Raw genomic sequence first — 18,044 nt, 5'->3', positions numbered from 1 at the left:
ACGTTAACTGGGGGAACACAAATCTTACTGTAAACTATTTCTTCACTAGCAACTGTCGAATTTTATATTTGTTTTATCTTTTTATACTTACCCTTATTTTTAGAACCCCACCTTAGACTTATTTAGCTAGCTAGCAACAATTTTTATAGGGAAGTGTCAAAAATTATACAATAATGATTTAATTATTTTAAAAAATAAGTAATTTTCTCACCTTTTTGTGAACCGAAAATGGAATAGAAAAACCACTAATTGTCAGACATTTACGACTATGTATCACAAAACAAATGCCAGACAAATACGACATTGAAATTAAAAAAGGTGTCCTCGATATAACCCTATCCAAAATATCCACTTGATAAAAAACAGGGTTTTCTTCAACACATTTAATGAAATTATCATTAAAAATAAATAATTGTTTCAAGTTGATACGTCCAAATTTAATAAAAGAAGCATACAAGTAGATTATATATTTTGAAGTATAGAGTAAAATAAATTATTTTAAATAATTTTAATAAAATAAATAGTAGTTCTGTGTACAGCTGCACCACAGATGCTGTGCAGCAAATGTCGCGCCAGCCCAGGCTTTACCTAGGATAGGCCATGTGCACCGTTGGAACCTCCAGGAAAAACCAAACCCTTGAGGCCCAGGTCGGTGCCGCCTTCACCGACACAAACCAGAACAGAATCGACCCTCGAACTAGTCAGATCTACCATTTATACTAACTATTCAATATACAGTTCGTTATTCTGAGTCTCACTCACACATTCGTGTTGGGCATTTTGGCGACGAGGATAAAAGGTTTCAAGAAAAATAACGAAAATGCAACGAGTCAACCAGCATCAGCAAAACTCCACCAGCAGTTCATCCTTGGACCTCGAGCCCTTTGATTTAAACAAGCCATCAGAATTGAACAGGTATGTGGATCGCTTAGAATTCCGTTTTTTGCGAAAAGGATTGAGAATCCCGCTTTACGTCGAGCACACTTTCTGTCCGATTGCGGGAGGCACTTATACGATCTAGCATATAACTTGCAGAAGTGCCCTACAACGAAATAATCGGCTCATTAACTGATTATTTCACACCAAAGGTTAACGAAATAGCCGCATACTTCATGTACCGAAACACGTAGCAAAAGACAACACAAACTGCTGCGGAGTACCTGAACGAATTACGTCGGCTAAGGATCGAGTGTAATTTTGGAAATTATTTCTAGTAAATGCTGTTAAGACAGTTTGTTTGCGACATACGCGATGTAAATGTCCAAGGAAACCTGCTTCGCCAACCACAACTAACACTACAAAAGGCAGTGGACATCACATCCAGAGAAGAAAACGCCGCGACGTACTCGAGGGAAATGGAACACTCACATACACAATTTAACGGGACCGTACACATACCATGTCATCTCAGCAGCCCAAACCGGAACAAAAAACACAACGCGGGACCGTGCTACCGTTGCGCTGGATATCACTACACCAATTCCTGTTACTTATCACCTGATTCCCTTTGCTTTACAAAATGTAAGCGGTCAGGACATGTAGCAGCGACAAAGAACAATAGCAACAACCAAGCCAATGTACATAACACACCACCTCGAGGAGGACGAGAAACACAGCAATCCTCTCAGGCAACCAAAATACAGAAACGGGTAGAGATACTAGCTGCACCTACGCAACCAGTACATGGTTACTCACCCAAACAGGGCAAAAAAGAGTGACCGTCGTAAGCCCACAAAATTTACTTTTACCGGCACCCGACACGATCACGGTCCTCATCAGTGGGGAAGCAGTTCAAATGGAGGTGGACAACAGTGCAGTAGTGTCAATAATGCTCAAATTCATTTTCAAGGAACTATGGACGACACCTCCAAATTTGACGCCACATATGTAGACGTCTCATTCCAATCTTCCACTGATTGTAGCTGTCGGATGCCAACCAGTCCCGCTCCTTGGACGAAACTGGTTCGCAACACTCGGAATAACATTAAAAAGAATCGACGCAGTGGAAACTACACCTATGTCTAAAATCAAGATATTGTTTAATGGTGTCATGACAAAATATTTATTATTTTTTATTTATTTTTTTAAGTTAATATGTTTACGAAAAGTTGAATCTTAATAAATTTTTCGTGTGATGTTGAATATAGGTCTATTAATATATGTGAAGAAGATCCATTTCTTTTGAATTAGAGATAGTTAAATGTTTATGTTAGATATAGTTTGTGTATTAGTTAGGCAGTAATCTTATCTCTAAGTGGTTCAGGCATGGGAATGTTTTTGTTTACTAATTAAGAGTATCTCCTAATGGGGTTTATGTAAATATTCTCTATTTTAAATAAGCCCATCCACATGGGTGTACAACAGTCTGACACAAATTTTTGTACTTATAACAACTAAACTTGAAAAATAAAGTTTTATTTAAACTGTTAAATAGAATTATTTAATTAGGTGCATTCTAATAGATATATAAAAATAATCCTATGTTATTTTTGAATAAATTTTTAAATTCTAAAAAATAGGCAAATGAATATTATCTCAATAGGCTGATCATGTTAAATGCGTGATCACCACTTTATTTTAAAAAATATACAATACTATAAATATTATTTCTATTGTTTTTTATACATAATAAGGTCTTTAATTAAGATCTAAGATATAAATGAAGTTTTTATTTACCCTAAACCATCACTGAAATATTATAAACTAAAAAAATATTAACATTCAATTAATTGAGATTTTTACAGCTTTTCAATAAAAATTCGAATACTTATGATTAAGTACAAATTATCTAATGGTAAGTTAACTTTTAAAAAAATTGTCATTTTTTATTTTCTCGTAATCTGGCTTGTCTAATTCGTCTTTAGCATATTTTATATCATTATGAATGCTATCAATGAGATCCTGTAATGTTGTAAACTTTAACTCGTCTCTAATGTACTTTACAATCGCAATTTTCAAAGTTTTTCCATAAAAGTCCCCTTCTTGCATATCGATAATGTGAGTTTCCATAGATTTTTTCGTGTTGCCATATGTAGGGTTCCAACCAATACTGATGACCATTTTGTGTACTTTATTGTTGTCTACTGATGCGAAGCCACAATAAACTCCTGAAATATAAACAATATAAAGATATATATTTATTAAAACAATTCGTGTGTATATATTACCGGTTTTTATAGATTCGGGTAGGTTATCAACTACACTTTCAGGATAATTTGCAGTCGGTATTCCTAAATCCTTAGAACCTCTGCCAAACCCCTTCACTACCTCTCCAACTGCATAATGAGGTAAACCCGACATCTTTTCACTAAAAATTAACAGTATACAGATAATGAGTACAGATATGATAAACTTATATTCAAATATATAAATATTGTATTTGGAGCATTTTCATGCATTATATTTTATACGGGAGTGGAATATGTTAAATTGAATAGAAGGATTTTTTTTATATAATAAATTATAACTATTATCAATTTTTCTCATTTTTTATGATATTATTGAGGTCTCTCGAGTGGCAGAGAAAATATTCTTTAGAGTATCAAAACGTTAGAAATAGTAAAGATACGGAATTGCTTCTACTCACTTTGACTCATATATTGATTCGCACTGGGTATTTTATTTAACTTTAACCACATGCTCATGGAGAAGAAGATGATTTACAAAAAAATTGTAACAAAAGTCCAACAGGTATTGAGATAAAAAATAACATCAAATTTTTAATAGTTCAATATAATCTATCCATAAAAGCTGTTTGAAATTATTCCCATTAGTTTGAATGCAAGTTACGGCCTGTCGATTCCCATTTTTGGAGCACTATAACAAATGTGGTGATCTCGAAGACACAAATTATGGCATACCGTTCAGATCCAGTTGAACAATTCTCCAATACATTAAACTTCGGTATTATGTACCTTATTTTTTAAGAAAGAGCCTACAAGACTTAGATCCGGTGAACGTGGAGATCAAGCTAATTTTTATTTTCAACACACGTTTCAAACATTAAATATAAATCTTTATATTTTATCTCGATTCCTTTTGGACTTTGCTATAAGCGACTGGGCTTACTGCACATTTTTTAGATAAGCAGATCTTATAATAATCCTAGAATTTTTCTTCTCCATTGAATAACATTTAAAATTATCGATGCTTCACCAGTTGAAATTAACTTGTCCGTATTGGGTTCATTGAAGTTCACTATATGGTATTTTTATCGGATACGTTTTTTGACTTGGGAAAAGTATTATATGCGGTCAGTTATAATTAAATTCTTAACATTTACGGTCGATTATAACGAAGCAATGCCTAAACACGTTTATTTTCCACTTCAGTTTAGGAAAAGAGTAGTTGAATTTTGTGAAAGTAATCGAAAACAGTGTGACGTAGGAAAAACATTAAATATTACTCAGAGGACTCGTAAAAAATTGAACTCTGTCCTTTGGAGTGACAAAAAGTAAATTTAATTTATTTGTGTCGGATGGTAGAACATTTGTAAGACGGATAGTGGGGCAACAAAATCATTTTAAATACCAAAATGATAACGGGAGCATTATGGATTGGGGATGCTTTTCTCTATCCAAAGTTGCACCCTAGAGAGTAAAATGGATCGTTCTCTATTGATGTATTCACCATGTTTCTATTTGGCAAGGAAGAGATGCCATTTCGATGGACATTTCAACAAGACAGCGATCCCAAACACTGGTCTGAAATTATTAAAGAGTGGTTTCTAATGAAAAACTTAACTGAGCTTGAATGGCCGTCTTAGTCCCTCCATCCTATTGAGCATCTTTAGGAAGTATTAGACCGTCGCATCCGAACAGAAAACAAAGCAAAGCAAGTAAGAACTTTTTCAAACCATACAGAAGCAGTGGCAACAAATTCCAGTTGACATATTACAGAGACTGGTAGATTCGATGCCTGATGTCAAGCAGTGATAGAAGGCAAAACGCCACAAATTATTGAAATATTTAGGTTATTGTTGAGTTTTATAATACTAATAAAATATACCATACTTTTTTCCATGCCAAATTTATTTTTTATTAATAAAAAAAAGTAAAACCTGTGAATATAATGATCATTAGGATTAATTGACCGATCTTGAAGTAAATTAGATTTGATCAGATTTGTAACAGATTAGGAAAAACATTAAGTAACATTTATAACAAGTAAATAAATATTTTAAACTTTTTTCCACCACTGTATGTACAGTATTGAACATAATAGAAGCGAATTCTGTTGTTCAGGTTGTCTGTTTCAAATACTATTGTGTCAAGAAGAATTGAACCATTTTCCGTTCGTGGCAGTTGTGAATTTCAAACGAGATGTAAAACGTCAGGCAGAATGGACAAAAAAAATAATTTTTGGCTGTAAATCCAATCCTTTTAAAGTTCTTTTACGATTAGAGCTGAAATTCTGGAGGCGAATCTTTCAACAAGAACCATTCATCGACAATTGACTGAAGCAAGTTCAACTTCACCTAAAATTGTACGAAGAAGGTTTGCCTACAAAGATCTTTATTCGTCACCGCAAAATTGGAATAGAGTTCTATTTAGGGACGAGTCTAATTTTCAATGATTTAAAGTTGAATGACAATCCAAAGTACGGTTGCACAATTTTAAAACATGGTGGCGGCAAGTTGTTAGTTTGGTGTTGCTTTTTTAGTCACGATGTGGATCCAATTAATCGGATTATGCATAAGGAAAAGTATAACAAAATATTGCAATTCATTATGTTACCTTATACAAAGAAGAATGTGTCACTATGCTTCCAATACCATAACGACACAATACACACTTCAAAATTAAATAAGGAGTGTTTTAAGAAAAATAAAATTGAAATTTTAGGATGGTCTGCTCAATCACCCGGCTTAAACATCATTGAAAATTTATGGAAGGTAGTGGAAAAGCAGATTCGAAACAAAAAATTTAAAAATCATATTTGAATGTTTCCTATCGCACTTAAAAATAAATTGAAGAGAGCAAATATTTAATTATTTTATAATCGTCTACACCGATAAATTATTTATACAGCTCATTTGGAAATGTTAATACAATACATTTTTTCATAACCTGCACACATTGTTATCTAAAAGGACGTGAAGCAAAGAAAGATTCCCTTGAATCTATTTGATTGTGGCACTTATAAATCAGCTTCGGTTGGTGTTACAATGTTTTTTGGTGGACGGTCTGGTCAGTGTGGGAGATTTTTAAAATCTTGATGATATTTTGCACAAACTAATGGAATCTTTGCCAAAACCATTGAGTTTTCTATTTTTACATATTAATTTATAAAATGTAGAGTTTCTTAATAATCGCTTCAAACTACACAAAAATTACAATTTTAAATTGTTTATACAAAATCTGTACGCCAAGAGGACGATTTATGTTATCTGGGAGGATGTGATCAAGAATTTTAATGTTAAAATATTCATTCTTAGTGTATACTGTGGTTGTCAGAAAAACAGCACACAATTTAAAACAAAAACATTTTCTAAGACATTTCATAAGATTTTAATTTAGATTTTGTCCAGTCAGTAAAATATATTTCAATAATCTATATTTTTTCGTTTTTCTTTTGTACACATCTTATAAACGTAGGAGGTAATACTTCAAACGCAAATATTAATCTGATTTAGTCTGATCTGATTGGTCAAAGAATGAGCACAAATTCAAACATGTTTATGTTTTGTGTTTGTATTTAACAATACTCTACTACTAAGTTTGCACAAAAATGTATTAATTATTCTTCAGAATGTTTGAACAAGAACAAAATCAGATGATAAAAAATACACTCATCATCATAATAAAAGTTTGAATCCCAAATACCCTACACTTTGGGGTTCCTTTCCTTGGTATGGTATAGGACTATTACAAAAAAATATTAGTAAAATGAACCGTCACCACTGTACGTTAACAGAAGGACATCGTATCAGTCATTAATAGTATTCAAAAATGTTAAACAACAAATGTTTGTTATTTCAATTTTTTCCCAATTTAGATGCCAATAATTTTTCTATTGCAAATGGAAGAGTCATAATTTTCACAACGTGTAATGAATCCATATTCAATAGAACAAGATCAAATCGTATCATATATATCATTCATCATCCTCTTAATAAAATGTTTGAATTCCAGATGCACTACATAAACTTTGAAACACGGTGGAGGTTTGGTTTGGGGTACCTTTCCTTGATATGGTATACGACCATTACAAAAAATTATTAGTAAAATGGACCGTTTCTTATACCGATTGGAAAGCCTTTGATCTTACTGAATTTTGAGAGAGACATCATGCATGTCAGAGACAGTAAAAGATTACCAGTACGAAGCAAATTTGCAGACTTTCACTGTCTCTGTCGTGCATAATGTTTCTCTCAAAATTCAGTCGGATCAAATGCTTTTCTATTGGAATAAAGACATCATGAGAGATAAAATGAAACCATTTGAGAACGATAATTTATAAATTATATGGAATTTTATGCATGATAATGATACGAAGCATGCATCTAAAGTTGTTCAAAGTTAGTAAAAAGATAAGAATGTTGAGATTCTCGATTGGCCAGCGTAATGTCCGGATTTAAATACTTGTGGAATGACATGTAGTTTCGATTAAAATACCAAAAAGCATCAAATTTAGATGAATTGTGGTTATTAACAGTAATGAATCTAGTCGTGAGTCATAAATTTAATTTAAAACGACCATTGCCGATATTTCATTGAAACTTTGCCACACTGTTTAGAGGTATAAAATAAATAAAATATTAACAATTTTGTTTAATGTTATGTATAAATTATTTAACAAATATTTATCAGTCACATTTTGTTTATTTTGTTCAAAATTTAATTTAGGTATAAAATCAATAATGGGAGAAAGAATATAGTGTAATTATTTTAAATGAAATATAAAATATTTTGATTGCTGTTTTACATTTACCGAGATCTTATTAAAAATTGCGGCACAAATAACAAATTGACCTGGATATGTTTACGCAAAACATCTACAACCTCATAAAAATAACCTATATGTAATTAAAAAAAATTATATTTAAAATAAATTTCAAACTGGTTCGACCAAAAGTGATGAGTGCATTCAAAACAATTTAAAAACAATATTTATCTATAGATACCAAAATTTTAGATTGAGGTCTATTTTAGTTCTAACGAATTTGTTATGATGATATCTTATCACAATAATATTTTAACATACCACAACATATTTTTGATTAATTTTTTCAATAAAACGCAAATTGATCTGCGGTTTTCACTTGAAATAAGAAATTTATACAAACATATTAATCACATAAATATCTTAGTTCTTGTAAAAAAAAATCGAAGTCATTAAGAAACTGAATATATCAAATATCAATTTATAGATACATTTAATTTATAACAAACTCTTGTGGGATATTTTTAGGAGACCCGGTAGACACGGGACACCGCGTGTTATATGCGACGCGTGCGCATATTTATCGCCGGTGTGTGACAAGTGAAACGCCAATTCGCTACAGCAATCCACGATAAATACTTGAAAAAATTACCTAACACTGTGACTTCCGTACCAAAATGTTGCGTGTGGACGATCCAGAGAAAAAAGTAAGTCCTGAACTGCTAGTTTCCCAATCCGCCAAAGGTTATCGCCTGTTTATTTACGAATCTCACAAATGCCCTACGTTCGACCTTTACGCAGCGTATAACCGACGCCGTACAATGAATTCACGAGAATTCAAAAAGTTATTAAAACGAATTCGCGCGGTGGTAGGGCAGATTATCGGGGCAATTAGTTTGTTTAAATACTGTAAATTTCGTTTATCTAGCCCAGTCCTTGATTATTTTTTTTTATCTCGAACAAATAAAACTACAAACAAAAAAATATATAATAAAAACTCGCTATGTTAATGTCTCCGCAAATATTTTATTATTTCTCAATTCGTGCTTTGAAATGTACTTACTTGTGTAACTATTGTGGTACAATTTATTTTTAAAAATTTTATTTTATTGCTAACAATTCATTATCAACAAATTGCTTGTTTTATTATTAATACACGTATTCAACTAACAATAATAAACCAAGTAATTTCGAGAAATTTGACATATCAATCAAAACAAAAATTGAGGTAAAATCAAATTGGATAAAAATAAAAAAATAAACGATCTATCTACAATTTAGATAAGATTTAATTACTAGATAACATTATTAATTCATTTGGTGTATACATATGTTGATATTATTGATAAATAAAAATTTTATTTTACTATTTTTTCTCTATTGCGGAAAATTTAAAAAGGTTGTTCGGAAGGTTATACACAAGCTAAATTATACGTTTGGTCCATTAACTAGATAATACCACAGTCATCATGACTGCGACAATAAAAAACTATAAATATTAGTAGGCAAAACACAATTGTTCTATATCTGTACTATTTAGTATGTTCATAGACTGTCGTATAATATAACCTTGACTATCATGAGGATGTTCTAAAATTAAGGTTACTTCGTAGTAACCAATTTTCAGAAAAAAATACATTTTTTATTAAAATGATTTTATATTTTTTATAAAATATTGTCCGGTTAAGAAAATACGTAATAATACCACTGTAGCTTTTTAAATCGAAATAATAAATTCTATACTTATTGTTTTATTGCTTCAAAATTGGATGGGATAATTGTATGTACAATAACATATAACAACACACAACAGTAGTGCAACATACAATATTCTATAAAATATAGATATAGAAGATATTTCAAAAACATTTCAAAGAAATGTACGGGTACATATACAGGTTATTCCATATTGATTGTCTGGATATTGCAAGTACCTCCAGATGAGATAGAGACAAATTGACTTCAGTGTCCAGAGTTAATTTTTTAACCGTTGATTGCCAGAGACAGCATTTTAATGTTTCTGAAATATTTACTAAAACTGATTTAGCAACTTTCAAAAAAAAAATTTTTATGTTCAGTGGTCACCATAAATATAGCAACTTATTATTAAAAGGAAATAAAGTTTATTATTTTCAATTACAGGTTTATTTAATATGGATATTTTTGTTAGTAGTCCTAATCCTTTATTTAGTAATATTTATATTGTATTTGTAAGCTAAAAAGTAATTTTATTTTTATTTTAATTCATTATTAAAATTGTGATAAAATTATATCATTAAATATGAAAAATTCAACGTTTCGACGAAAATGAAATACAAATGGTCATTGTCGGAATCTTACATTTGAATAAATCAATTTCTTCCAGAATTATCAAAAAATATAAAGTTGCTGAGCAAATGGAAGCTATTAAAAAATTGGACGAGTACAAAAGGCTTAAAAAATAGATAAATTCATAATTTATATAACTAAAGATAAACCATTCCAATGATTAACTCACATCAAAAGCAACCTGGAGGAAATCGGCCTGATAACTAATATCAGTTCAAAAACTGATAACTGATAGATTGGTGGGGATTTGTTTGAAAATAGATGTCCGAAAAAACCGCTTATATCCAAAAAAGACCCAATTGCGTTTCGCAAACGAGTTCAAACTCAATTTGTTTATTGGTGGTTCTCCTGTGTATTTTTTCTATTGCAAAACATTGTATGATATGGGGTTGTTTTTCTACATTGGGTGTGGGTCCATTTCATCAAATATACAATCGTATGAACCGCTTTATACATAAAGTTGATCATACGTTATATATAAATGTTTTGCCTTGGCCGTCACAGCCTCCAGACGATAATCCTATTGAGAACTTGTGGGATTATGTGGACAGGCAAATAAGGAATACAATATTTAATTGATTTCTTCTGGCACTTCAGGAGGCTTCGAAAAATATAGATATGTCTTATATTAACAAATTGCTTGAGTATATGGCATATGCGGTGAATAATAAAAGTAAAGGCTTTAAGTAAAATTAAAATGATATTTTAAAAATAAATGAAAGTTGCTATATTTATGTCCACCCCAAATTGAATAATTATATGTTGATTTTTTTAATAAAAAATATTTGAGATTTTTATATAATTATGAAGCACAAGGTAAGTAAATTATATGTTATACATATACTGTGATTATAACGTTCCATGCTTGAATTATTTTTTTTTAGTTACTGTATTTATTTTTATTATTATTAAAAATTTCTACATTCACTTTTTCACTTAATATACTTACCTCAAAAAAATATATTTCATGCAAATTTCGAGATAATATGTGCAACTCTTATTTTAATTGAAAACCATTATTGAATTTTTATCTTTTTCAGAAAATCATAAGCTTTTCCAAAATATATAATTTATTATATCAAGATCACCTTTTCTTTCCATTAAAAAAGTGTTGATAATGCCCATATGATAAAGAACAATTTAGCATACGTCAACTTTATGGCAAAATTTCTCATTCTATATCCCTAGGGTAAGAAAATGCAATATCTTAGATATTGCAATAATTTAGAACATGTATTTGAGACATGAAACTTTATAAACTATTATAAGAAAGTGTATTAAATAAAAACATGTATTTTAAAGGAAAATTTCCAAATCATAGCTCAAATTTTGTTGTTGCTTATGTACTTTGCTTGCTTATATAATTTTGTGCATACGATTACGTAGTGTTGCTATCTAAAATAGAGTTATGTTGACAAATTCAAATTGTATCGAGATATTTTTAAAAATTCTATTACTTAACTACCGCACGTGATATTCCAAATAAACTATTTTAGAACCCACTGATTAAACCACAAATAAATACCAATTTTCGTAACTTTTTAATAGTATTTACGTATATCCAGATGATTTTATTTTTTTAATAGCGTTGGTAATTTCTGTTAAGATAAGTAAAATAACCTATTTGACCTATGTACATAAGAGTTTAGATTATATTAAAATAAAACGTAGAAATCTAATGTTTTCACACCAATATGCAAAATTTATATTTTATAACACACTGGTAAATAACGTTATTTTGTCATTTATAATTGAGAATATGTAATTTAGATAATAAAAAAATTGAAACTGATTAATCATCTTATAGATTAATATGATTATAACAGGTGTATTATTTCAGATAATGATACCATCAAATATGTGTTGTAATAGTTATAAATCAGTTATAATCGTTATAATTTTGTGTCATTCGTAAATGACTTTGATATTCAACGACGACAAATTGAATTAAAATACTTAGACTAATCACCTATTAAGTCTCAAGTTGTGGGGTATCAATGTTTTAAATATTTTATGAATATTTTCTATTTAAGTAGTACAAACTTGTGTTGGTTTTTATACATTTCAATCCAAATATGTTTAAATTATACTTTTATTCAGTAATTTGCATCAATTTCTTTGTCATCAATATGAAAAAATATGAAATGAACATTTAATTTGACATATTTTTGCTTAAAATAACATATTATGTCAAAAATTTACGAAACTGTAAACCTTGAAATATTTTTTTACCAATTGTTACAGTTTTCTTAGCTAAATTTGGTTTGAAAATGTTGTCTACGTGTATAATTATGGAAATAAAATGCGTAGTATTAGTTGTATAATTTAAATTTAATATGGTCATTTGTGCTTTGCATTATTTAATTTATTTGTTGTCGTTGCAATTTTTCAAAAATATTCTACATAATTATCAAAATTAAATGCTTAATACATATGAATAAACTGAAATATAAGAAATGTTGATTGCATAATTTAAATAAAATTATGTTTTATATGTAAGTAAAAACAATGGTATAAAATTAACATTAAACAAATATTCTATAAATAAATAATACATTCACAGAACAATGGATAAAAAATTACAGACTCTTTAACGTCATGAAAGTTTTATTTCCAAAAAATTATGCACGTCTGTATAATACTAGTAAAAATATTGATTTGAACTTTTACAATAGATGATGCATCGAGTATAAACTCAAATCTACTATATACTAAAAATAATTATTTAAAATATAATAATAATATTTATTTATATTATTTTCTATAAATTAGAATGAACACTTAGATTCATGTCCTCTTTATTACGTAGACTTCAATTTTAGTAAAGTCAATTCTATTACGAATTTTGAATTTAATTTATACATACATCATTGTTTGCATTTTATGTGGCATTGAAATTATTTTTGTTTTATATCAAAAATAATAATATACGAAAACATAACATCGTACATATTTTGTTTAAGACATAGAAGTCTCTATGGACCTCTTAAAACAACTACGTACATACTTACATACAGCAAGGATGATTGAGCATAAAGCACGAGACATTACAAATATGTACGTAACATCTTATATTCTAAAATGTTTAATACTATTTCTGGAAGAGATACTGTCATAAGCCTCCACGATAACGACACAATACCATATTTACTTACAGTTGGATGTTTCAATTAGGTTACTAAATATTTACAACGGTAATTACAATAATCGTTCAAGAAAATATAAAGATTTTTACAATGTCAGCATATAGGTTTTAATATAATGTCAGTATATTAGTGTCAAAATTGGTTCCATGTATTGCTCCGAAGCATTGGAAGGTTTTAGAAAGAAAAAATAAAGTTAAATATTTAAAGAGAAAATTACTGGGAAAACAGTAATTTATGAATATTGCAAACATGTAGTTTGTATAACTAATTAAATAAAAACAATGAATATTAATAATGTTGCTTTTATAACTTCAGTTGGATTTTTATATTTAAGGAGTACTAATAATGTCAATATTTAATAAACATATTTAATTCTTTCCCATTAAAAGATAGCTACCGAGAATAAAATAATTAAAAAACAAACTGAATCAAAATACACCGTAAATGCCTTTTAGGAATATTTAGACCGTCCTCATGTTGATCATCTATCGCCATGAAGATACCAATATTTTTTAATGTTCACTAAACAATGTGCAATTCTAGGAGTTTGTAGTGTCCTAAGATAATAATACTGTCACTGATAATATACCAAGGAATATTTATATGAAGGTTGTTATCAACATTTTGAATTTCAGTTTGCGCGTCGTACTGTGATTGTGTGGATGTGTTAAAATAGTACGCATTTGTGCTCATTTAGGATAATCATGACAAGTTTATTAGACAGGGTACGTTCACAATATACATAGTTAATAATTAATGATTGGGACTCATTTGTACTTATGTATTATAATGCACATTCCAAAACAATTCACTCTGTTTCAAATAAACTAATTCTCATATTCAACAATCATAAACACATGTTTTATGGAGTAGGCTCACGTCGAATTTTGTTCTGCCGAATTTTGAAACAAAATATAATTTAAAATATATAAATAATAATTTACAATTATTTATTAAAAAATGAATTAAATGAAATATATCAGTTGACCTGTGTTTTTAATGATTATTATTTATACTCTCTATATCTAGATTTCTAAATTATATTGACAAAAAAACGCCATCGTTAAATTATTTATATACCGACAAATTTGAGCTTTTGTTACATCTTAATGAGCGTTTTTCTGCATATATATATATATATATATATATATATATATGTATGTATATATATGGGGTAATCACCCGGTAGATAATATTTATCTAAAATAGTGAATTGTATATGATTATTTTTTATGTAACAAAAGACACTTGAAGTATTTGAAATGTCGATTGCTCGATAGTTTGAAAATCTAAATTGTATCTTATCTCCCAAATGGACTAAAATTATTCCGACAGTCGAGGCTATTTAAATATAAATAAAATATTAAATATAATTAATTACTTATCATCAAATTTATTTACTTAATTATTAAACAGCTTTAAATTGACTTCTACTGTTGCATGTATACATGATATATATCCAATACTTGTTTAAGTATTATCGTTAATGAATTGTTAGTTAAAAAATTATTTTCACAATGTCAACAAATGTCTTGATGTTTTTATAACTAAATGATTTCATGCATTACAAGTTAAATAATGTATCAACGTTACACGTATAACTAAATAGACTGGCTTGCCTTTTTGACTACACTGTAATATTATTAATACAAAATATACGTTTATAAACAAATGATGTATGTACGTATGTATTTATATGTAAAAGAATTAATCAGCAAAAACATCTATACGAATACTTAAATATCATATGAAATAATATATTAATAATTCTTACATATTTTAAAGTCTTTCGTCTCGTTTGTATATGTTAGGTTAATCTCGAGAAACCACTGTAGAGACATTGATATGGTTTTCAGTGAAAACTTTTCACTAATGAATATAGTGATTCACGACGACAATTCATGTATATAATTTACAAATATTTTATGTAAATTGACCGACCTCTTAGACTTTAAAAAATAAAAATTAGCATTCGTTGATAAATCTAAAGTAATGAAAGTAAATAACTTTTAAGGTAAAAACAATAGCATTATTAGATATAAAAAAGAACGTGTCAAGTTATTATAAGTTAATAAAAATATATAAATATATATAATAAAGTGCTTATGTTTACAATTAAGTACATCATGAGAATATTAATTTTTTAGGTACGAGGTCATAGCAGAGCCTCAAGCGGCACCCACGATTTTCGCGAAGCTACCAAACGGGATGCATTGAATCAGCTGCAAAAGGAACTTGACATCCTTGTTAAAACTACCAAAGAACCTCTACAACCCAAAACACAAGCCGAATTCAACGGATTCGTTCAACTCTTTCAAAGGTTCCTGGAAGAGACTGGTCCATCTGTAGATTGGGAAAAAATTCAAAAACTGCCTGATGATGCTGTTAGAGAGCACAATACTCTTGAAGTGCCAATAAGCAATGACACTGTACATGACATGCTTAACAAATTAGTTGTAGTCAAGTTAAATGGTGGCCTGGGCACTTCTATGGGCTGTCGGGGCCCGAAATCTGTGATTTCGGTCAGAAATGACCTTACTTTCTTGGATCTTACCGTACAACAAATTGAAGTAAGTGAACAATATTAAATAATGAATATGTCTAATAAAAATTTTATTCATACAGCATCTCAACAAAACGTACAATGTGAATGTGCCCCTCGTTTTGATGAATTCATTTAACACAGACGACGACACAGAAAAAGTTATCAGGAAATACAAGAACCTTCAAGTAGAAATACACACGTTCAATCAGTCTTGCTACCCTCGAATCAGTAGAGAGACTTTATTGCCAGTCACAAATGTCTGTGATGTTCAAGCAGATTTAGAAGCATGGTACCCACCAGGTATGAAAATGATTTGTTTAATTCTGTTTATATTTAGCGGATCAGTTAAAAAGACACCTAACTTGATAATAATTTGTTATTTTTAGGTCACGGTGATTTCTATCAGAGCTTCCAAAATTCTGGTCTACTCAAGAAATTTTTGATTGAGGGAAAAGAATACTGCTTTATATCAAACATTGATAATTTAGGTGCCACTGTAGATATTAACATTTTGAATCTGTTGTTGCATCCCAAGGACAACGTCCAGCATGAATTCGTTATGGAGGTTACCAACAAAACTAAAGCTGATGTTAAGGTAATTATAGAATACATTGTTATAAACTACATTTTCATTGGTTTATTATTTATAGAACTTTAATTGAAATTATTCGTTATGTGTTCTAGGGTGGTACTCTAATTCAATATGAAAATAAACTCAGACTCCTGGAAATTGCTCAAGTACCTAAAGAACATGTCGAAGATTTTAAGTCGGTAAAGACGTTTAAATTCTTCAATACCAACAATTTGTGGGCCAAACTGGATGGTAAATATTTGAAATAAATTGAATTAATACTTCAAGAATAAATTATTAACGAAACTTATTTTTAGCAATTGAACGTGTCTTGAGGGAAGACAAATTGCGAATGGAAATCATTATTAACAACAAATCTCTAGCCAACGGAATTAACGTAATTCAATTAGAAACTGCAGTTGGTGCCGCGATGAAGTCATTTGAAAACGCTATTGGCATTAATGTGCCAAGAAGTCGGTTTTTGCCAGTTAAGAAAACTTCGGATTTATTGTTGGTCATGAGTAATTTGTATAGTCTAAAGAACGGCTCTCTTAGTATGTCGCCACAGAGAATGTTCCCTACAACACCATTAGTAAAGCTTGGTGATAATCATTTTTCAAAAGTAAAAGAATTCTTGGGTCGATTTGCAACAATTCCAGACTTGATCGAATTGGATCACTTAACCGTATCCGGAGATGTTACATTTGGAAGAGACGTATCATTAAAAGTATGTATATAACATTATAAATCAAACTAAATGTAACTGTTTATTTGTTTTAGGGTACGGTGATTATTATTGCCAATCATGGAGACAGGATAGATATTCCTCCAGGGGCAGTTCTAGAAAATAAAATAGTGTCAGGCAACATGCGTATTCTGGATCATTAAATTGTTATAGTATATATTATAGAGATTATTTATTTATTTCCCTGAAGATTTTAGAGATGTTTATTTATACAATATATTTTTGTATGTTATATTTTTAAATTATACTTAGTGCATGAACTTATAGAATTTGTCCATGTTAAAATACAACCCTTTATCATGTCTTACAAATTATTGCTATCCTTCCCTAACCTTAGTATTTCAGCACATTATTATAACCACAGACTAACTAAGTTACTAACAACAATAATACTATTAATAAATATGTATTCTAATATTTTTAAGAAAAATAACATTTTACCAGATTTTTAGAACTAATGTTTTAATTATTCAAATATTTAATAGTATTGTAACCGTTTTCAAGTAAAGTGATTATTCTGCGTAATTTTATAGTTAAAACAAAGACATTAGACATTTTATTTATTGTTTATTTAGTAACTGAAAGTAGTGAATTAATATCAATAATCTAATTAGATTCTCACCATCTTGGGGCATCTCTATATAATGTATTATATAAAAAGAACAGTAAGTTAACAAAACTAGATGCGCTATGATATGTAAACACGCGTATAAATATAAAAGAATTAAATTAATTATATAATAAATAGAACCAGCAGAAATTTTATATTCAAACTCTTAAATTATATCTTAATTTTGTAATATCTTTTAGAAACAAAAATTTTAT

General features: G+C 29.3%; 2 protein-coding genes across 5 annotated transcripts; one reads left to right on the top strand and one right to left on the bottom strand.

The window, feature by feature from the left end:
• Positions 1 to 2,654: 2,654 nt before the first annotated feature.
• On the bottom strand, positions 2,655 to 13,257 carry LOC109609239 (riboflavin kinase). Of its 3 annotated transcripts, none has more exons than XM_049970747.1 (3): positions 13,224 to 13,257; positions 3,168 to 3,307; positions 2,655 to 3,107 (listed from the first exon to the last, which is right to left on the bottom strand). In XM_049970747.1, exons 1-3 carry the CDS (start codon positions 13,244 to 13,246, stop codon positions 2,800 to 2,802), a joined length of 471 nt encoding a protein of 156 aa, XP_049826704.1. In that variant the 5' UTR covers positions 13,247 to 13,257; the 3' UTR covers positions 2,655 to 2,799. The 3 variants fall into 3 exon arrangements, with proteins under 3 accessions (XP_049826704.1, XP_019881434.1, XP_049826705.1); XM_020025875.2 differs by lacking the exon at positions 13,224 to 13,257 and adding an exon at positions 8,537 to 8,675; XM_049970748.1 differs by lacking the exon at positions 13,224 to 13,257 and adding an exon at positions 8,206 to 8,229.
• LOC109609238 (UTP--glucose-1-phosphate uridylyltransferase) lies at positions 8,458 to 17,530 on the top strand. Of its 2 annotated transcripts, none has more exons than XM_020025872.2 (7): positions 8,458 to 8,591; positions 15,506 to 15,928; positions 15,984 to 16,203; positions 16,290 to 16,498; positions 16,588 to 16,726; positions 16,792 to 17,201; positions 17,255 to 17,530. In XM_020025872.2, exons 1-7 carry the CDS (start codon positions 8,562 to 8,564, stop codon positions 17,360 to 17,362), a joined length of 1,539 nt encoding a protein of 512 aa, XP_019881431.1. In that variant the 5' UTR covers positions 8,458 to 8,561; the 3' UTR covers positions 17,363 to 17,530. The 2 variants fall into 2 exon arrangements, with proteins under 2 accessions (XP_019881431.1, XP_019881433.1); XM_020025874.2 differs by lacking the exon at positions 8,458 to 8,591 and adding an exon at positions 13,974 to 14,083.
• The last annotated feature ends 514 nt before the right edge of the window (positions 17,531 to 18,044 follow it).

Source organism: Aethina tumida, chromosome 1 (assembly GCF_024364675.1).
Source record: "Aethina tumida isolate Nest 87 chromosome 1, icAetTumi1.1, whole genome shotgun sequence".
Classification (NCBI taxonomy): Eukaryota; Metazoa; Arthropoda; class Insecta; order Coleoptera; family Nitidulidae; genus Aethina; species Aethina tumida.
This window is presented reverse-complemented; position numbering and strand designations above follow the sequence as displayed.